The sequence below is a fragment of the Carex rostrata genome, chromosome 23 (assembly GCF_964058835.1).
Source record: "Carex rostrata chromosome 23, lpCarRost1.2, whole genome shotgun sequence".
Taxonomy (NCBI): domain Eukaryota; kingdom Viridiplantae; phylum Streptophyta; class Magnoliopsida; order Poales; family Cyperaceae; genus Carex; species Carex rostrata.
In genome coordinates, this window is record NC_135940.1 from 4716844 (window position 1) to 4740069 (window position 23226).

At 35.7% G+C, this 23226-nt stretch overlaps 2 protein-coding genes across 2 annotated transcripts; both read left to right on the forward strand.

The window, feature by feature from the left end:
• The first annotated feature begins 11115 nt into the window (after positions 1-11115).
• LOC144575009 (xyloglucan galactosyltransferase KATAMARI1 homolog) lies at positions 11116-13020 on the forward strand. Its single transcript, XM_078325123.1, has one exon. It carries the CDS (start codon positions 11191-11193, stop codon positions 12568-12570), a length of 1380 nt encoding a protein of 459 aa, XP_078181249.1. The 5' UTR covers positions 11116-11190; the 3' UTR covers positions 12571-13020.
• A 4973-nt stretch (positions 13021-17993) lies between these two features.
• LOC144575202 (xyloglucan galactosyltransferase KATAMARI1 homolog) lies at positions 17994-19361 on the forward strand. The gene has a single exon (XM_078325316.1). It carries the CDS (start codon positions 17994-17996, stop codon positions 19359-19361), a length of 1368 nt encoding a protein of 455 aa, XP_078181442.1.
• The last annotated feature ends 3865 nt before the right edge of the window (positions 19362-23226 follow it).

The following is a 23226-nucleotide window of genomic DNA, read 5'->3' on the forward strand; positions in this document are numbered from 1 at the left end:
AAAATCAATTTGATCCAAGTAATAAATTTTTGAGCAAAGCCCTATAGAATGTAATATTTCAAGTAAGAAATCCCAATTAACATGGTCAAATGCCTTTTCAAAGTCAAGTTTGAAAATAACATCCTTTTGTTTTTTTAATTTTCACTTGATGAAAGAACCTCATGTGCACATACTACATTATCCAAAATTAATCTATCTTTAATGTAAGCTGTTTGAGAAGAATCTATTAAAGAATCCATAACTAAAGCTAATCTATCAGCTAATAATTTTGTGATTAGTTTAAAACTACAATTTATGAGACTAACAGGCCTAAAGTTCCTAACTGTGATATCATCCTCCTTTTTAGAGATTAAACAGATGGAAGCAAGGTTAAACTTGAAAACATCCCAAGTATTATTATAAAAGGCTCTGAATATCCTAAGTAGATCATCTTTAACAATATCCCAAACCGATTGATAAAATTGAAATGACATACCATCAGGCCCAGGAGCCTTAGATGGGTTACATGCAAAAGCTTCCCTTTTAATTTCATCTAAAGAGAAAGGTTATTGTAAAATAAGACATTGATCAGCAGTTAAGTTTTCAGATGGAACCCACAAATTATCTTGTAAGGATAATAATCTAAGAGTAGAGGATCCCATAAGGCCTTTATAAAAGTCTGTAATATGGCATAATATTATAGATTGATTAAAACACATAGAACCATCAATTTCTAAACAACCAATTGTATTTTTTTTTTCCTACTTGATGCCACTACATGAAAAAAAATATGGTATTAAGATCTCCTTTTAAAAACTATTTTAATCTAGACCATTGTTGCCAATAATGTTTCTCCTCTAAATAGAGCTTATATAATTCATGTTGATAAGATTTCCAATTCTCTAGTTCAGTCTCAGTAAGACAATTGTCTTCTAATTGATTTTCAAAATATCCTAGTATAGATAACAAATTAGACTTGATTCTTTTTTTTTTTCACCTCTAACATTAGAACTCTACCCTTGTAATTTTTGTCTTAAAGATTGCATTTTTATTTCCCAACTATTACCTAAATTAGATGTTAAAGGATTATTAAGCCAACAAGAAGAGACTAAGTCATAAAATCTCTCATGGGCAAGCCAAGATTTATCAAATTTAATATACTTAGAGTGGGAGATAACAAATGCTTGAGTATCTAAAATTAAAGGAATATGATATGAGTAGGCCCTTGGTAATGAAGTAAGTTTTGAGGCCATGTTTAGCAGCCCCTCCTTAAGAGGTGGGGATTAAAAATTTAATGCGTACTAAGGAAGACATGTTCGGTGAGATGGTAAGATTAAGACGAAGATTTAACATGAATAAAATATATGTAATAATGTGAAAACACCAAAATACCCCTCATATGATTGTTATGTAATAAATGTAATTATGAAAGCTAAATAACATCACAACTTGGTTTATATATATGATTATGTTAATTTTGATTAAGTTAATAAAACCAAATTCACATGCATTAAAAATCAGAAAATTAATACTGAAAAAAAAGAACAAAAATCTATAAAAAAAAACCAATATAATAAAATGATAAAGGTACAGACCGGTATAGTGCCAATCCGGGAACCCGGTCTGGTACTAATTGTTGGGTTTTTGACAGTTCAAACTCATTTAATTAGCTCGGTTTTGACAGTTCAAACCGATTAATTAGCTTTGTGCTTAAGCTGCGGAATGACCGTAGAACAAAAAATTTCTACGACCAACTTAAGCTCAGGATCTACTCCCGTAATTGATTTCTAAAACATTAAATCTATTTAACAAATTAAATAGATTAATATAACATATTTATACCTCGTTTCCAAATTCAAATTGGAAAGCAGACCGAGAGAGAAGAGTGACATCGGGAATGACTCGTCTCGGAGCATCAGACGTCTGATGCCTCTATCGGTTATCCACCAGGACTAACCGGAGAGCGGTTTATTTATTTTTCCAGAAATACCGTAAACTGTGTGTTACGTTACAAAATTTTTACAATTAATTTTTAATGATTTAAAAGGAAGAATCGAAAGTCGTGCTAATAAAATGGAAGTTTAAACCTTAATTAAGGTTCCTCTAAATAAGTAAGTTAAGTGTGAATTGAAACCGTGTCGAAATTTCGAAGTTCTGAACCTTTTTAGGTCCAGTGCGTCCGCACTGGTGGTGAATGCGGGTGACTGACCCGCACTGGCTTCTATTTTTCTTAGAAATTCTTTCGAAATTTCTGTGAGTGCGGATGGATTGACCCGCACTGGATCTCAGTGCGTCCGCACTCATGATTTTCTGGGTTGATCTGAATGTTCTGAAATCTGCTAAGTGCTGAGTGCGGATGGGTTGACCCGCACTGCGGGTGGGTGCGTCCGCACTCATGAATTTTTGTGTGAATCTGAAAATCGACTAAGTGCTGGGTGCGGATGGGCTGACCTGCACTGGAGTCTCAGTGCGTCCGCACTAGGCTCGGACTTTTCCAAATTTTGCTGAAAAATAACACTAAGTATTGAGTGTGTCCGCACTGATGGTGAGTGCGGATGGAGGACCCGCACCGACACCAATTCTTCTTTTGGACAGCGCTGGAAAGATCAGCTAAGTGCTGAGTGCGTCTGCACTCAGGTCCAGTGTGGGTGAGCGATCCGCACTAGATGAATCTGAGGGTTTATTTGCATAATTCCTTTGTCTCTCTCTCTCCCACTTCATTTCTATTCCATTTTCAAGTGAAATTTCACCTGAGAGAGAAGAAAAAGAGCAAGAGAGTTTCCCTTCCCTCTCTAATCCCCGATTGTTGCGAGAAATCGAAGCTGGAACCGAGTAAGAGCCCGTGAATCTCTCCTAACTCTCCGATTCGGTATTCTTTTCTCTCCTTCTCTCTTTCGAAACCTCGAATTTTCTCGATTTCTCAGATTTTTGTTTTAAACTCGAGATTTGTGTTCGAATTGTTCGAGGATTAATTCCTCTACACTCCTTGCTTGTTTATTTGTCAATCTTTTTCCTGATTTCCTTTCGATTCATGGATTTTGATTTCTAGGGTTTCGTGCCAAAATTGAAATTGGGCATAATCGTGAATTGATTTGTTTAATCCGACCGATTAGACTTGTAATCGGTAGGGTTACTCTTGATCTTGAATTTCTAGAACGTTTAACGGTTAATTTGAGGTTTTGACCAAATTAGGATTTAACCAATCGGTAAATCGAATTGTTACGAGAACCAAATTGGTGAACCAGTAAGTGAATTGTTACCAAATTGAGAGTTTATATGGTCCAGAGGACCTAGATGAAATTGTGTGTGGTTTTAGAAAATTTTGGTAAGAAAAGAGGAATCAAAAGAATCGGTACCAAAGCATAGGAATTGGTTAAGGAATATATAAGCCCTAATACAACTCGAGTAAACTCCTCGATCATGAACCAAGGTTAAACCTAGTATACGTGTAATATAGGCGTAGGCTCGGTCGAGCAAGACTTCGCGAGGCAATTCGAGACGTCCGATCCTTAATTAAGCGGTACGCTCGTCTTAATCAGGTGCGGGATTCTTGGACTTGTTTGATACTTTGTTTTCAGGAATTAAACTGTGTATTCGTTTGTCATGTTGAATATCATTGATTGCATCATCGAATTGTGTAAAGCATTTGCATAGCCCAATCAAATTAAACTCGAATTGATGTGACTTGAGTGATTTGCATGCTGGTATGGTTGTAGGTTGTGTCGATCTATTATGATCTGATTTGATTGAAAGTCACCACGATTTGATATGTATGTGAATGGATTTACGAAGTTAAGCACTTGGATCCAATGAATTTGCAAAGTCGTGCTGTATGCTGGCTTTGATTCCCAGCATCCTAATGGCCTTAGGTGAACGACCCTCAATGTTTCCCAGTACCGGTTGGGACGAGGGAGGGTGATTATGTTATGATGTGTGAATTGGAATCGTGGGTGACTAGTGTGTAATGTCTGTGGCTCGGTGGCATTCTCCTACGTGTTAATGCATTTGGACTGTCAATTGAATATTGCGAATATTGGAAACAATTCTAAAGAGAATTTTCTTTATGTGACTTGAACCAGATCTTAATAACTGTTAAGCCAAGCGATTACAGATGGGTGTCAGATAAAGGGTCCAGCTCGGTGGAGCGTCTGTAGGTGTCAGTAACCCTACAGACAAGGGTTTGATAAAGGGTCCAGCTCGAAAGAACATCTGTAGTTGCTACAAGCCCTAATGAGTCGAGTCAAGCCAAATATGTGTTGTGTTTGAAATTCATCTTGAAAATTCCGTTAACTGTGGTTCAAATTGGATTAATTGTTGTCGAGCATTGGCATTCTGTTATTTATAAATATATATCTGTTTGAACTGCTTTGGTTTGGGTTTCATTTTTTGAATATGGAGTTTGATTGCAAGTCCAATAGTCTATACTGTGGCAAATTCGCACTGAGAAATTTATTCTCACCCCCACCCCTTGGGTTATTTTACAGGTACGGGTGCGACTGATTCCGGAGAGGCACGTGAGTAGTAGGCCTTAGTAGCTCACCAATACATGACCCTAGATATGTTTTGTTGTATAGATTTAGGGTAGGCCTCATGGTTGGTATCCGGATGAGATACTTTTGTTGTATTAATTTCTGTCCAGACTGTGTACTCTGATCATATATTAGAAACTTGCTTTATATTACTTGTTGTTTTGTTTGAATTGTTAATTGCCTTGTAAGCATACACGGCGTTGTATGCTTACGGCGGGGGACTATTACGACCCGTGGCTGCGGGGTGTGACACTGTGAAATTATGCAAAAACACTATTTACAGGGAAAAGACAAAAACCCGTAAACACAAATTTTTTGTTACTCAGTTTCACAAATAAGTAAAACTGAAATACCGCGAAATTCGAGAAAACACTATTCATCGATCCCATAAATCTACTAATCAACAACCCGCAAGATTATACGTCAACTACATATAACTTTCTTTTCTCAACCGAAACACTATTTGGAAGAGAACGAGAAAGAGAGAAAATACCGATTCGATTCGATACGAAACGATACGAGTGAATTAGTAAGTTTCTCTCTCCATGTACCCCTCTATTTATAGGATTTTGAGGAGGTTTGCAAAAGACCGAAATACCCCTCAACATATGCTTATTTACAAGGTATGCCATTGAATGGATAACGATGATGACATGTCATATGGATAAGATTGATGACGTGTCATGTGGATAAGGATGACATGTGAAAAGACCAAAATGCCCTCGGCCCAAATTTAGATAATATTCATATAATTATTCTGAACAATTATATTTATTGCGGTTGTTGTTTCGGTAACTTTTATACAACGTAATGTGTACGTTTATAAATTAACCTGTGTTTTTGCTTGTCATCTTATATGACATTTATAATTTAATTATAACACGTATAATTAATTATAACCATCTTATTATTAATCATAATCAATTTATAATTAATCAACAAGATTCTCCGAGTAGCTCCTATATGGTGTGATCCAATAGGATTTGTGTTATGTTGGTAAATAGAATTAAAACTGTTTTAACTTCTATAATCATGAGAGGCATCTGGTAAAACGCATCATGACCGTCCAATTACACAGATGATGCTGTACAGTATAATATCACGATCCAGTAAACAATTTACTTGTGTTAATTCTTTTGTCTCATAGCTATCATATTAGTTTCAAGGTAGGTGTGTGTCATCCTTGTAAACTTAATTTTTTCTTGATCTTGAGCAGATTATCAAATATGATTACTCTTGTAATCATATCAAGGGGTCCAGTGACACTATAACTCGTATAATAAATACGAGGAACAATAGTACTTTTGGTAGACCATCACTTCCTCAGCATAAGTTATGTATACCGAAGAGCTACCGTTATAGCTACTTTTTACAGATAGCGTTAGGTAACAGTCACAGATACATCTCTTATGTAGGAAAGATGAATACCTCATACTTTAGAACTTAATACTGAATGAAAGCATTAATGACACAAACACAATTCCGTATAATGTTTCATTCGGGGTCTGTCAGATATCATGTTCCTGGAACATATATCTATGTGATTAAAATGACAACTCATTGTCCATGGTATGTAAAACTTGACCATCATTTAATCCACATACTAACTTTGTCGTGGTAATTTGTTACGTTACGAAATTTTTACAATTAAATTGAAATGATTTAAAAGGAAGAACCGATAAATTGTGTTAATAAAATGGAAGTTTAAACCTTAATTAAGGTTTCCCTAAATAAGTAAGTTAATTGTGAATTGAAACCGCGTCGAAATTTCGAGATTTCGGAACCTTATGGGCTCAGTGCGGATTAGATTGATCGCAGTGCGGATCAACCTCATCCGCAGTGGCTCAGGATTTTTCTGGAATTTTGACAAAAATATGACTAAGTAGTGAGTGCGGGTGAGGGATCCGCAGTGCGGATTAGTTTAGCCGCACTCATGAATTTCTGTATTGCACTGAATTTTCCTGAAATCAACTAAGTAGTGAGTGCGGGTGAGGGATCCGCAGTGCGGATTAGTTTAGCCGCACTCATGAATTTCTGTATTGCACTGAATTTTCCTGAAATCGGCTAAGTAGTGAGTGCGGATGAGGTTGAACCGCAGTGCGGATCAGGTTCATCCGCAGTAGGCTCGGACTTTTCCTGGATTCGGCTGACAACCGACTAAGTCTCGAGTGCGGATTAGGTAACCCGCAGTGCGGATTGGCTAATCCGCATTCAGGGTAATTTTAACCCTAAAACCCAAATTAAACCTTCTCTCTCTCTCTCTCTTCCACCATTCCCCATTTCTAAGTGAAATTCGTCCAAGAGAGAAGGAAAAGATCCCGTGAGTTTCCGTTTCGTTCAGACTCCCGATTGTTGCGAGAAATCGAGTTTGGAACCGAGAAAGCAGCCGAGGATCTCTCAGAACCCTTCTATTTGGTATTTCTTTCTCTCCTTTTTGCTTTCGAAACCTCGAATTTTCTCGATTTCTCGGATTCTCGTTTTAAACCCGAGATTTGTGCTCGAATTGCTCGAGGACTAGTTCCTCTACACTTCTTACTAGTTTGTTTGTCATTCTTTTTCCCGATTTCTTCCGATTTATGAAATCTGATTTCTAGGGTTTCGTGCCAAAATTGAAAGTTGGCATAATCGTGATTTGATTTGCTTAACCCGACCAATTAGACTTGTAATCGGTAGGGTTGCCTCCTGATCGTGAATTTCTAGAACATTTAACGGCTGATTTGAGGTTTTGACCAAATTAGGGTTAACCAAATGGTAAATTGAAATGAACCGAGAACCAAAGTAGTGAAACGGTGATTGATGGTCACCAAATGGAGAGTTGTATGGTCCAGAGGACCTAGATGAGATTTTGTGTAGTTTTAGAGGATTTTGGTAATAAAGAAGGATCCGAAAAGAATTGATTTGGGACTGTACCAACCCTAAGTAAACGTATAGACCACTGAACCCGAATTAAACCAAGTATACGTATGATATAGGTGTAGGCTCGGTCGAGCAAGAACTTGCGAGACCATACGAGACGTCCGATCCTTAGCTTAAGCGGTACGCTCGTCAAACAGGTGCGGGATTCTTGGACTTGTTTGATACTTTATTTTCAGGAATTAAACTGTGTATTCGTTTGTCATGTTGAATATCATTGATTGCATCTGAATTGTGTAGAGCATTTGCATAGCCCAATCAAATTAAACTCGAATTGATCTGAATTGAATGATTTGCATACTGGTATGGTTATAGGTTATGTCGATCTATTGTGATCTGATTTTGATTTAAAGTCACCACGAGTGGAATTGATATGTGTGTGAATGGATTTACGAAGTTAAGCACTTGGATCCAATGAATTTGCCAAGTCGGGCTGTATGCTGACTTGGATTCCCAGGATCCTAAATGGCCTTAGGTGAACGGCCCTCGATATTCCCAGTACCGGTTGGGACGAGGGAGGGTGATTATGTTATGAGATGTGTGATTGGAAATCGTGGTTGACTTGTGTAACGTCTATGGCTCGGTAGCATTTTCCTACGTGTTAATGCATTTGAACGGTCGATTGAATATGACGAATATTGGAAACGATTCTAAAGTGGATTTTCTTTACATGATTTGAACCAGACCTTAATAAACTGTTAAGCCAAGCGGTTGCAGATGGGTGTCAGATAAAGGGTCCAGCGGTTGGCCATCTGTAGGTGTCAGTAACCCTACAGATGTGGGTTTGATAAAGGTTCAGCTCGAAAGAACATCTGTAATTGCTACAAGCCCTACTGAACTGAGTTAGGAATCGAGTTAAGCCAAAATATATGTTGTGTTTGAGATTCATCTTGGAAATTCCGTAAACTGTGTTTCAGGTTGATTAACTGTTGTCGAGTAGTGGCATTCTGTTAATTATGATTATATATATATCTGTTTGAACTGTTATTGTTTGGGTTTCATTATTGAATATAGAGTTTGATTGCAAGTCCAATAATTCAAATGTGGCAAATTCGCACTGAGAATTTATTCTCACCCCCACCTTCCCCGTTATTTTACAGGTATTGGTGCGACTGATTCCGGAGAGGCACGAGAGTAGTAGGCCTTAGTAGCTTACCAGTATATGACCCTAGATATCTTTTGTTGTATAGATTTAGGGTAGGCCTCGTGGTTGGTATCCGGATGAGATACTTTTGTTGTATTATATGCTGACCAGACTGTGTACTCTGATATATATATTAGAAACTTGTTTGAATTGCTTGTTGTTTGGTTTGAAATGTGAGTAGCCTTGTAAGCATACACGGCGTTGTATGCTTACGGCGGGGGACTGTTACGACCCGTGGCCGCGGGGTGTGACATAATTAGTGTTCCTGCTAATTACCTCGATCAGTGACTTTTAGAGTATATATCATCTATATTATGAAGTTTCACAATTCCAGTCATGAACTCAAAATGAATCATAAATGCAATAATACTTAAGACAACAAAATGATATTAATCATCCAATTCATGAACAAAGCTTTATGATAAAATTATCGTATTATTGACTTCTAAATTATTACAAACTAACACTAGTATCCAGCTTTATGGTTTAGATGATAACCTAAAGGCCTAAACAACCAGCTTTCATGTAATTTTGTTTCCATGAAAATGACAAAGTACAAAATATAGTCTCAAATTGCAAATTTTTATGAAAACATAGCCATGAATTGGCTCAGATCAGTAGTTATGCTTTTCGAATTCATTTTATCGCCACAGGAGAAAGGGACAAAATTGAAGATCCCTAAAGTTTGATTTTGAGATAAAACAAAGCAACAACAACGATTAAACTTAACTCACAGCAAGAAAATCAACAATCTACGAAAATAGAACAAAGAAAACCTTAACAGAAAATTTTATTGCTTGTCCCAGCACCGATGTAATAGAAGAGAATTTTAAACAAAATCAGGCAACGAAAACTGTTAAATGAGATCTCAATCGGTAGAGTGTCTCGGTGTGAAGCCTCATATGACATCAAATCAATCGGCGAGTTTGCGACAGAGGCAAGATAGAAGAAGAATTTTTTTATTCGCACGTCTAGGGAACTGTCCAGTGAGAAAGAAAGAGAAACGATGAAAATTATTAAAAAATTAAAAGAAAGCTTAAAGGAGCCCCTGGTTGGGCTAAAATCGTAAAAAATAAAGGCACTTTTGGGCTTAAGGAGGCACTAAGGAGACCCGAATCCTAAGGAGGGGAAAATCGTAAAAAGATTGCTGTTTCCCCTAAAAGCTTTCCAAATATGCAAAGACTCATTGAACGCTCTCCAGTCCATCTCATCAGGGGGCTGAGTCTGATTACACAATTCTGACAGAGAGAGGTTATCAGTAAAGAAATTACATGGATGAAGTGCATTTTGACTTACACAATTAACTGCAGCTTATAGAGAAATTGCTTCTGCCAGAATTGGACAGCATGCTTTGGCTTTAGAGTGATGTAGGATCAGTTCATCTTGTCTGAAAATCACAAACCCAATGCCACCTGACCAGTCCTTCCAAGACCCATCAACGTAACAGGAGTACTGGCAAGAGACCAGTGAAGGTTGAGCAATCGGGTTGGGTCGCAGTTTCTGAGCCTGTTTATCAGCAAACATTGTCTAAGTGAAGATTTCCTTTAAGATTTGAAGGAACCTAGACACTTGTGATGGACAGTGGAGATTTCCTTTAATTTTTTAACACAAGCATACATGCCAGTGCCACGCGAGACTTGCGGACATAGTTATGGAAAATTATATGATTTTACAATATTTAAGAGATGTGGTTCATTCTTGTAAGGTTAGCTGGCCCGGCCCTTTTCTTCTTTTTGTTTCCAAGTAGTACAGCGCATGTCATAATTAAACTCGGTTGGATTATCATACTACCCTGCGGGAAATACATAATAAAAAAAGTAAGAAGAATAAATACATGTGCTGAGAACCTGGTATTAATTCTGAGAAAGCCTCATCAAAGAATCTTCATTTCAACATCACAACTAACCTTGAACATAGACGCGCCATCGGCTACCTTCTGATTTTATATCTCCATGCAATGGTGCCCTAGTATGGCTTTTCATGTAGCGGATCATCCCAATCATATTTTCTTTACAGAGACGGATTGTATGCAGTGAAGAAGGACGATCGAAGGCTTGATCCAACAAAGCTAAATTGTGTTGACATTCAAACAATTAGTATTCTTTTTTCTCTCTCTCTCCATCCATCTTGATTATTTTTTAATTAATATGATTTATGCTTATTCGGATCTTATGAAACTCTGATAACACTGTTTAAAATTATAAATAGAAAACTCTAGCGTACGTATGAATTTTTTATTTCACAAAAATTTTCTTCGATTTTTAAAGAACTTTAAAATGTTATTATATGATCCAACAAACTAAGTTGTACTTTTGAATTAATAAAGCGCGTGAAGAAGCAAAGCAAACGCAGTCCACAAAAAAAGTTCGAATATTGTAAGTCAAAGTTGACCGCCCTACCTAACGATTCGACTCATTGTACAAATAGCTACATTATAGCATCTGAAAATTCAAACATTCAAATGCAAAAAAAAAAAAAAAATTCAAACAAGCAGTCAATCACTCAGTTAAGGCCCACCGGTTCTTTCAAAATTACACGCATTATTTCTGGTTTCTGATTTTTGATCGCCACTCAAAACATAAAACATTGCCATCTCCTCTCCCGAGCTAATTAAGCAGCTGCTTGATGCACGCCATAATGGAAAAGGAGAAGTCAATTCTCAAAATGCCTCTGAAAAGTAAGCACCTCCTCTATCCTCTACTCTTTCTCTCTCTCTTCTTGCTCCTCTCCCGCCTTCTCTTCCTCTCCCATTCCTCTCACATCCTCCTTTCACCCTCATCCTCCTCTTTCTCCCTCCCCCCTGTGCATGCCGACCCAAGCGACCCTTGCTCCGGCAGGTATGTTTATGTCTATGACCTTCCTGACAAGTTCAATTCTGACATATTGCGCGATTGCCACACTATCTTACCCTGGATCGACATGTGCCCTTTTGTTTCAAACATGGGCCTTGGCCCCCAACTCACGGAAACTGGGTCTGTGCTAACAGAGACGGGATGGCACGTCACTAACCAATGGGTTCTCGAAGTGATCTTTCACAATCGGATGAGGCAATACGAGTGCTTGACCACCAATTCTTCACAAGCAGATGCTCTTTTTGTTCCTTTCTATGTCGGTTTAGATACTGGTCGACATCTATGGGTTAAAAACGTGTCTGTACGGGACTCCTTGCTGGTACAACTTATTCAGTTGTTGAAGTCCAGGCCCGAATGGTCAGTCATAGGGGGAAGAGACCACTTCATATTATCTGGACGGGCTACGTGGGACTTACGGCGTGAGGCTGATGATAATAGCCAATGGGGTGGTAAATTGTTAACCTTGCCTGAGGTTAAAAACATGACCGTGCTATTGATAGAGTCGTGTCCGTGGGAAAGTGAAAATGAATTTGCGATACCATACCCTACCAACTTCCACCCGTCCAATGAGAGTCAGGTGGTTGAATGGCAAGAAAAGGTTAGGTCGACAAATCGACCTTGGCTCTTTTCCTTTGCCGGTGCCAGGCGACCTGGTCAGACTGGCTCAATCAGAGACCAAGTATCTGATCAGTGTCTAAAATCGACCCGGTGCAATCTCTTGGATTGTGCATTGCCAGGGAATGATTGCGACTTGCCGATGTCTACAATGAGTTTGTTTCAGAGTTCTAATTTCTGTTTGCAACCACCAGGTGACACGCCGACCAGGCGTTCAGCATTTGACTCGATGCTGGCCGGGTGCATACCGGTGTTCTTTAATCCGAACTCGGCTTACACGCAGTACAAATGGTATTTACCGGCGAACTATACAGAGTATTCGGTTTATATACCAGAGGATGATGTGAGAGACGGCAGCGTTAGCATAGAAGAGGTACTGTTCAAGTACAGTGCGGAGCAGATTGGCAAGATGAGAGAAAAGGTAATAAGCCTGATACCTGCTTTCATATACAAGGACCCAAGTCACAAGTTAGAAAGTGTGAGAGATGCTTTTGATCTGGCTATTGATGCTGTGCTTGAGAGGGTCAAGAGCATTTAATTAATTATTTGGTGATTAATTAGTATATGATTTGCTGGGTTGATTTGTTCTTTATTCAATTAAATTCATTGTTTGGTAGTTTGTAGGCATTATTATACGTACATGTATATAATTAATTAAAGGGTAATAACTTGTATATCCGGGTTTAATTTTATTCTTTTGTTTATTGGAAGGGGGCAGATCAGTATGTCAATACTCATGCTTTATATTAATTAAAAAAAAAGATGAGAAAGAAACCCTTGTGTGGATGTTGAGTGAGAAAAGAGCATGCATTATACTTTCTTATGACATGTACTTCATATTACTATGACAAGTACTGGTAAATTGGAATACATGCTCTATTCAAAATACTGTGTTGCTAAAAATTACATTGACGATTTTATCCTTTGTACACTCTTGTATTATTATATATTGTCTAGTCAGTTTATTAGAGACATATTTAAGAAGCAATTTGATTGCATAATTGAGTATAATATACGTGGTTGATATGGATGTTACCTATCATTCAGGAATTGACAAAAAAGAGGTGACGTGTACTCGAAATTTAAAAATCGACAAAATTTTTTTATAGTATAATAATTGGTCAAAATTAAGTTCGTTTGGAGTTTGAGTAAACCAATTTTTTTTTGGGTACTCTTTGCTTTAGATGTACAGTCCATTTTACTTGTTTGAGCTGATCAAAAGTGCCTTCTTTCCTACGCATTACACTGAAATATTGGAAACTGAAAAAAACACACACACACACGAATTCACATCCAGTGAAGTAACTCAATTTTTGGATTTTAAATGGAGGTCATCCGATTTGAATCCGCAACAATCCATCCGAAGTGGAGCGCACACATCCCGAGCAATGAATTCGAATCCCGAGACAATATCGAGTGACCCCCCCCCCCCCCCCCCCCCCCCCCCCCCCCCCCCCCCCCACACACACACACACACACATTTAGGGGTGTCAATGGGTACGATACGGGTAGGGTGGAACCATTTTCACACCCATATCCTTTAAGAATTTGCCTTATCCTACTCTATCCATACCCATTTAAATTAGCAGGTAACGAAACGATAGTGGACAAATAACGAATAATATAAATATAATAATTTTATTAATTTTTCAAATAAACTATCAAAACTTATCAAGTCATACATATGCAATCACAATTACTAATATAAAATTAAAATATCTCTATTCTTATATTAAGCACATTGATGTTCTGATCCGTCAACAGCTACGATTGAAAAATAAAATTTCGAATTTAATATTAGCTCTCCAATCACATAATCTGTGATCTTTTGATTAAATACATCTCTTGTATGTGTAGAAGTTTAAATTTAGTTAAAAGAAGACTTGCCACACATACAACCATACTATATGATACAATTAAATTTGAGCTAATTCAGTTTTTTCAGTGATATATATTTGCGTGAAATATGTTTCCTTATTTCTCCTACACCGAATTGTACAGACAATAGAGATATGTTTCCATATTCTCCTTCTTCAATTGAGCATAATGGAAATTAATATTTTTTTTTCCTTAATTAAAGATATCTCCTTATTTGTTTGTATACAAATTCACACAACAGAATGAAAAAAAAATCAAGAATGGAAATTTTTTCATTCCCCAACAGGTTTGCTCTCTCTCTTCCTCTCCTCTCCTCCCTATTTCCGTGATCCTCCCCTCCTTGGCGAAATTGTGATGTATAATGTCCAAAAGGTATTTGTGAAATTTAGATGCAATTACCTTCTGGACAGTACATTTTCTGATTCATTTGGATTTGGGCTTTGAAGGAAATTCCTAAGGTTTGCTAAATAATTTCCATCTTTTTCGATTTCTACCAATTATGTGGCTTTATTTGTCCTTGTACGTAATTGTTTATTTTATTTATATTACAGGGATTCGAGGTCCAAGAAACTGCATCATTCCAATTGAATCTGTTTAATTCAAAGGTTAGTCAAAACTAATTGAATGAAAAGACAGACCTGTTAAAAGAATATTTCTATGGAATATATGTTTTCGAGCATACAAATTGATAATTTAAAGTTGTAACTGCTATAATTAAGAATTAAGTTGAAGAGGGTTATATGTTGAATAAAGTGGTATGCATATTGAAGGCCTTATTATCTTATTTATTTGTTTGTGTTTTGTCCCAGAATCTCAGCAGCTTTTATCAATATGAGTGTTGTTGCCTCAATTTTCATTTAGCCCAAATATAAACCTCAAGTAATTTAAATTGTCTCAAACAAGCTAAAGGATAGAAAAAGAGCAATTTGTGGGCGTAAATGATCAAACCTGATTGAAACAACACTGGTTAAGATTTCAAATATTGCTTTGTGATATATGAAATTCTGGTGCTATATCAGCAATTATTCAATGCTTTTACAAAATCCAACTCTATGTTCCTTCTAGCCAAAGCTTTAAAATATAATTTTTTTTTCTAGGTTGCTAAATTGTGAGGATCCATTAGTAAATCGAGAGCCATGGACTAGATAGGAAGACAAAAAACATCTATTAATTTTACAAAACGGAGGCTAGGGGTTACAACTGGATCACCATGAGGTCTTCGTTTTAAAGAGATAGGGAAGCAGTAGATCCCTCACAATCAGGGTTATAAACGAGGAACAGAGTCTGCTGGTAAGAACCGGGAACATTCCACATCACAGGTGCATTCCCCAACTTACTGGTAAATGAAATGGACTGTCAGAGAATTAGAAGGAAAGTTGCAAGTAGATCCCTCTCCTTTTCATATTTCTGTAATTTGAATGGGCGGGTAGTTAGATGATTTCATACTTTCATATTTATTTTTAGGACTTTACAGTATAAGTTAGTAGCAATTTTTTTGTTCGTTTATAATACGTCTCCGGTGCAATGCACGGATACAATACTAGTAAATATGCAATTAATTCTAAGTAATAATTTTTTATTAAGAAAAAAAATCAAAATTACAAATATCCCTTCTAACAAATTCAATTCCTTACCATAAAAAAAAAACAAATTCAATTCCTTAATTAAATAATAAAGCATTCAAATAAAACTAATGGGTACGAAATAACCTTTATCCGTACCCATACCGATTTATCTAACGAAAAAAATCGTTATCCATACCTATACCCAATAAGTTAACGAAAAAAAAATCTTACCCCATACCTGTCTTATCGAATACAATACAGGTAGGGTACACGGATGTCATTGATACCCCTACACACATTTATATATTTCCGTTTCTTTATGTGAGCATGAATTTGTTGTGTGGGGGTCTTGTTTGGGGCTTTGGGCTATATGATAAGCCCAAACACCTCTGACTTTCTTAGGACTCATAAATTGGGCCTTTGGAGAACTCGTGTCACCGCCCAATATGAGTAAGCACCACAGCCAATTGTAACCTCAAGGCCCTCAACCTTAAGCAATTCACCAGTTACTAATTTGAGTCAAATAATAAATTAACATTTCAGCTAACACAGATGCATAGACACAGTAGCACATATTTTGGTTTTAAAGATAATATTAGCATTAGCATACATCTAACTCATATGACAGCATATATTAAAAAAAAATATAAATTAGTAAGGACATGTATCAAATTGAGTCAATTTAAAAAAAACTTTTAACCTTACGTCAAACTACTTTAAATTTGTAATGGTGGAAATTTAATAATTTTATGATGAATGACCAACAAAATTTTAAATCATCTTGAATTTAATACATGCTATATTTAAATAAAATAGTTGAGAACATATTTACAATTAATAATTTTTAATTTGAAGAATATTTTTTACATGAGGAGGGATCAAGTTACAACAATTTTTGAGTTACAACAAGTTACAACAATCATTTTCTACATTTTCAAAGTCCAAATTGTCGATCCAAACCATTAGATGTGATCTCTACAATAAAATGTGCTTGGAGACCAAATTTTACATTTTTTGGAATTGTTTTACTATTTATTAAGATGGGTACAAAAACTAGTCAAATTCATACCATTGAATTTTGTACCCATCTTAATAAATAGTAAAACAATTCCAAAAAATGTAAAATTTGGTCTCCAAGCACATTTTATTGTAGATATCACATCTAACGGTTTGGATCGACAATTTGGACTTTGAAAATGTAAAAAATACTTGTTGTAACTTGTTGTAACTCGATCCCTCCTCTTTTTACATATATTATTAGAGTGAGTCTATGGTACTATGCATATCAAGAGTTGTTACCGTGCTACGGCTCTATATTTGAGTTTTCAAATCCTAACGGTTGATCCTAACCGTTCATCTTGTTCTCCATATTAATATGTGTTTCGAGACCAAATTTTACATTTTTTGAAAATTTTTTACTATTTTTTTAGATATTTAGAAAATCACTTGATCTGAAAATTCTGGACCATCCAAAAACAGTGGTTTTCAATAAATCTAAAAAAATAGTAAAAAAATTTCAAAAAATGTAAAATTTGGTCTCCAAACAGATATTAATATGGAGAACAAGATGAACGGTTCGGATCGACCGTTAGAATTTGAAAACTTGAATATAAAGCCGTAGCACGTTAACAAATCGTAATATGCATAGTACCATAGACTCACTCTATATATTATATAAAAGTGTTGGGATACATTGCAGCCCCAGCATACTTTACCGTTTAAACCTTCTCTATATTTAGAACTTTAGATTATCAATTTACAGCTGTCGAATCTGTTCAGATCAATCAGTTGATACTGTAATATCAATCAGCTGATATTGTAATCTTGTGTATATACCTTCGTAATATGTGTAAATGTTGATTAAATGAAGTAATACAATTCCATTCACTTATTTACTTTTACTCTAAATAGCAAAATGTTAAATTTATGCGTAAATTAATTACCTCCAATTTAAAAACAGTAAAAGAGGAGAGCAGCGTTATATGGATGCGTATCAGCAAGTATACCAGTGCTATTAAGCAATAGAGAGCGTACCAGTAAACTGCTGAAACCTTTAGAATTCTATAGGTTTGATTCCAGAGCCTGCAGAAATTTAGCTGGAGCAGCACAGTTTTTAGAAAATCATCCATTGAAAAGGGTAATTTCTAGAATTCTATAGATTTCAATTCGAGAAAATTCCTTAAATGGAAACGTTGGCTTGGAGAGATGCTGTGTTGAATATTGTTAGTCTAAATAAAGAAAAATGCCCTGTGACATTGAAGGTTCATCAATTTTTAGAGATGGCCAAACTGTCTAAACAAAGAAAATATATAATGCTCCACCTCCTCTATTCAGCGTTTTTTTTCCCTGACACAGAATTTGCAACTCCTTCCTGATTCTCCAGACCTCGTAATTGACACCACACGGCCGGCAGAGTAAACCCAGAGAAGACCTTATTGATCAACTCGATCTCGATCCGATCGATTGCATACACTACTGCATATATACGCATGTAATATATGTAACAATCAATAGATCGATGGGAATTTTGATGCTGAAAACATCTGTATTTACAAGGGCAGACAGACATTTTTTTCCTCTTTTGTCATTGTTTGTGTTATTTGTTGTCTGCTTTCTCCTCTTTCTCTCCAAATCATCATACATCCATCTTCCCTATTCCTCCTTCACACGGTCAATTCTGTCCGATACCAGCAAGCCGTGCACTGGCCGGTACATTTATGTATATGAGCTTCCCGACAAGTTCAACTCTGACATCATACGTGACTGCCGTAACCTCTTACCATGGCATCACATGTGCCCTTTTGTTTCAAACATGGGCCTTGGTCCCCGAGTCAATTATACTGGGTCTGTGCTGACTCAGACTGGATGGCATTTCACGAATCAATGGGTTCTAGATTTCATCTTTCATAACCGAATGAAGCAATACGAGTGCTTGACTGTCAATTCATCGCAAGCTAATGCCATATTTGTACCTTATTACGCTGGCCTGGACACTGGTCGGCATTTATGGAATCACAATGTGACGGTACGAGATTCACTATTGGTGGAACTTTTTAATCTTTTGAGGTCGAGACCTGAATGGTCGGCAAAAGGGGGAAGAGATCATTTCATACTCTCGGGACGTACCACATGGGATTTTCGACGTCAAGGCAATGATGGCGACCTTTGGGGCGGGAAACTACTGACTTTACCGGAGGTGAAAAATATGACGGTGCTACTAATAGAGTCGTGTCCATGGGGAAGTGAAAATGAATTCGCAATACCATATCCTACAAACTTCCACCCATCCAGGAAGAGTCAAGTGCTCACATGGCAAGAAAAGGTTAGGTTGTCAACCCGTCCGTGGCTTTTCTCCTTTGCAGGTGCTAGGCGGCCTGAACAAGTTCACTCTATCAGAGATCAGGTTGCCGACCAATGTTTGAATTCAACACAGTGCAAATTACTTGATTGCGCATCACCATCACGAGATATCGATTGCAACTCGCCTATTACTACAATGAGTTTGTTTCAGATCTCTAACTTCTGTTTGGAACCGCCTGGCGACTCTCCAACGAGGCGCTCCGTATTTGATGCAATGTTGGCAGGATGCATTCCAGTGTTCTTTAACCCGCACTCGGCTTACACGCAGTACAAATGGTATTTGCCGACCAACTATACAGAGTATTCGGTTTATATACCAGAGGAGGATGTGAGAGATGGCAGGGTTAGCATAGAAGAGGTGCTGTTGAAATACAGTGAGGAGCAGATTGGAGAGATGAGAGAGAAGGTTATAAGCCTGATACCCGCTTTGATATACAAGGATCCGAGTCACAAGATAGGGAGTGTGAGGGATGCTTTTGATGTGGCCATTGATGGGGTTCTTGAGAGGGTTAAGTTAAGACATTAGTTGGTAATTTTGGTAACAATATTTTCTGTTCAATCAAATATTTTCTGTTCCAATGGCGTGTTGGCAACATGTGATGATTACTCAGGCAAAAGAAATGGAGTCAAGGTGTTGCAAACTTGCAATAGATATATGACTTGCAATAAGTCCAATTGGGATTCCTGCTCGTCATAAATAGTGCCAAAATTTTTAGAAAGATGGCCTTGTGTTGCCCAACTCAATCACCTATAAGAAATTATATCTGTCATCAAATGTACATTGTAGTATATTTTGGGCTTCAATTAGGCCCATATTTGAACCCAGAAAAAAATATAATTGATTGATTCCTTTAAATGCTTCGAGTTCTTATATTATTATTATTTATTTATTATTTATTTATTATTTTAAAGAATGAGTCCTTTTAGAAAGTTGTTTACACTAGCAAACCTTTAGGCGATTAACCTGATAAATTAATTGGATAATAAATTGTATTATAAATACATAATTTATATTGACACTAAACTTAAGGTAACTATAAATCTTGATTATTGAGAGAGAAACAGAAAATTAACCGTGAAAATGAATCTCGTATTGAAGTTACGTTTGATTACAAGTAGATGGCGTTTATGTATAATTCTTGCCATATTACTTTCATATGCATCTCCTATTAAGCATCTTGTTACCACCATCTCATATTCTCTGTATAATTAAATTTCTAATTATATCATCAAATTATACAAATGTAACAATTCGACTATCGACGTTCAAGGTAAGCCTAGATCACGAAGCCTAATAAATTACAGCTGTAATCTTCTTTCATCATTACAGTCAGTGTTCTAAATAGCTAGCTATAACTGCGTTATAGTTTTTTTGGACCCTAAAAGTTATGGCGCTATGGGCGATATAAGTGCAATCGCTTATTTTTTTTAACCGTCCCGTTATACCGCTATAATCGCTATTTAAACCATTGATTACAGTACAACTAACTGTGCTGTAAATCTCAAATGTTGAAAGTTCGAAGTCGAATCACTCAATTATTTAATATTTATCAAAGATTATTTCTTTCGAATTTTAAACTTATAACCTCCTATACAAAAAGCATTATCTTTACTACTTAATCAAAGATTGATTCTCTTATGTTCAATAAATTAGTGTAAACATTTTCCTATGTTTTTTTATTTTATTTTATTTTCATCAGTGTCCTTACATAAGCTGCCGCATCCAACTTGCAACTGAAAGAGAAGTAAACCCTAGCAATTTAGTTAATGCAAATTTCATTGGGATTCCCTCACCCTCATATATTCAAAGTAATCGCATCATATCAAGGTCAACATGATAAAAAATATTATTAGACTGGATTCGAATTCAAGTAATTCCCAAGTCCGTACTCACTTTTCCTCTCATCACCTCATTTTCCTCGCCACTTAGCTGTCTCCTGCCACTACCATTGCGCCACCGAGTTTCACTATTACCGTGCAGTACTAGTCGTGCACCGGCCACTGCATCTACATCCACAACACACTGATTGCTACCGATTTCACGGTTGTTGGATCTATCAATCAATTTTTATATATGTACATATACACATACACATACATGTACATAGATCTGTACATATAAATACACACACGTGAGTGTATAGAGAGAGAAAGAGGTTGACTAATATGCTCTCGGTAGTACTTTGGCATAAGTGTTATTGATTCAAATTTCAAAAAATCGAATTCAAAACTTCGAACTGAGTAGCTTAGTAAATTGATTATATATTGAACTTGTATAATACCAATTTTTACTATTTTTATAATTTTTTTATTATTTTTTATGATTTAAGAAAGATGACAAAAAATGACCTAAAATATGACAATTTTCTTTTATTTTTAGGCTATTTTTTGTCATCTTTTATAAATCATAAAAGTTAGTAAAAACGAATCCAAATCATTTAAATTGATCTACTTTATGAGCTATGTGTGTACTGTTTACATGCAAAATTTATAATTTTTCAAATTATTTTGGTATCAACTATCAAGTGAAGAGAACAAAAAATGATTGAATATGAATGTATTAAAATTAATTAAAAGAATCCCACATTTGACTGCCTGACTGAATACTAATTAATAAGCTCAAAAAATTATAATTTTGCATGTAAATATATCACTAATGAAGTAGATCAGTTTAAATGGTTTTGATTCGTTATTTGAAGTCAATTCGATAGATTTTGAAGTTGGTAGTATATATGTAGACTAAAATATTATCAATATCACTGAGAGTGAAACTAGAAAATTTTAGTAGGGAGGCTGAAACTTAAAATGCACAATATATGGTGAATGGAATTTTAACTCTTTAAGTCTCCACAACCACAAAATAGAGTTTTAAGTACCATATTAATTTAAATATTTAATATTTTAGAAGAGGACCATAGTATATAAAACCTAAAAAAATAAAAATTGAACTAAATTTCAATATACTTAATTAAAATTTTAAAATTTCAATAGTGACTCAATACCTCTATCAATGAAGATATCCACCTCTGAATATTGCCACAATAGTAGGAGAAATAAAAATTAAAAGTGAAAATCATTGTCATATTAATTAATCTTGATTTTGCTTCCATATTGTCACGACCCTGCCGCCGAGCCGGAGTCGCGACAAGAGAGGCACCCAGACATCCATCCATCGTCCCGTCAACCTACGTCGCAACAAAAATAACAAACAGAAACAATACGGAGTCAGCTACAAAGCTCAGTAACCGGTTATTTAACGACGCGCTTCTCTATAACTGGCTTAATTAAACAACCATTCAAACAGACTGGATTAATCCACACAAATTCAAATCAAATTACGAATACATATTTAACCGGCGATAGCACCTGGGTCTGGGTTATCAATAAAACAAGTCACACACACTAGTGGAAAATATGGAATCAGGAACGGTTATATACACATATCAGTATCGGAATCCAACCGATACTGATGAAGGCGATACTGATACTATCAGGATCGGTTTTATATTTTTTAAAAAACCGTTCCAAATAGAAACTAATAGGATCGGTTTTTTAATAAAACCGATCTTAATAGTAGTTATCTAGATCGGTTTTAGACTAAAAACCGATCCAGATAGGAACTATCAAGATCAGTTTTTATATAAAAACAGATCTTGATAATATTTTCGAATATTTTTTTTTTTTTAAATTTCATATCTGGATCAGTTTTTGAATAAAAACCGATCCAGATAGGAACTATCAAGATCAGTTTTTATATAAAAACCGATCTTGATAATATTTTCGAATATTTTTTTTTTTTTTAAAATTTCATATCTGGATCAGTTTTTGAATAAAAACCGATCCAGATAGGAACTATCAAGATCAGTTTTTATATAAAAACCGATCTTGATAATTTTTTCGAATATTTTTTTTTATTAAAAATTTCATATCTAGATCAGTTTTTGAATAAAAACCGATCCAGATACGAGCTATCAAGATAAGTTTTTATATAAAAACCGATCTTGATAATTTTTTCGAATTTTTTTTTATTAAAAATTACCTATCTAGATCGGTTTTATAATAAAAACCGATCCAGATAAGAACTATCAAGATCAGTTTTTATATAAAAACCGATCTTGATAATTTTTTCGAATTTTTTTTATTAAAAATTACATATCTAGATCAGTTTTTGAATAAAAACCGATCCAGATGGTCTGTTGAATGTAAAAATTGAAATTTTAATTATTTGGCCAGCTCCCATTTATATATATATGCTGGCCCAATTAATATGCTACCGATACAAATCACAGATTGATAAATATATATGCATACAAATCACAAATAGATATCAAACACATCCTACAAATTAAGTTTACATATCCTAAATTATGTTTACACATACAAATCACGTA

Excerpts from the sequence above, each read along its gene's own strand:
- LOC144575009 (XM_078325123.1), top strand. The coding sequence starts at position 11,191 with ATGCACGCCATAATGGAAAAGGAGAAGTCAATTCTCAAAATGCCTCTG.
- LOC144575202 (XM_078325316.1), top strand. The coding sequence starts at position 17,994 with ATGGGAATTTTGATGCTGAAAACATCTGTATTTACAAGGGCAGACAGA.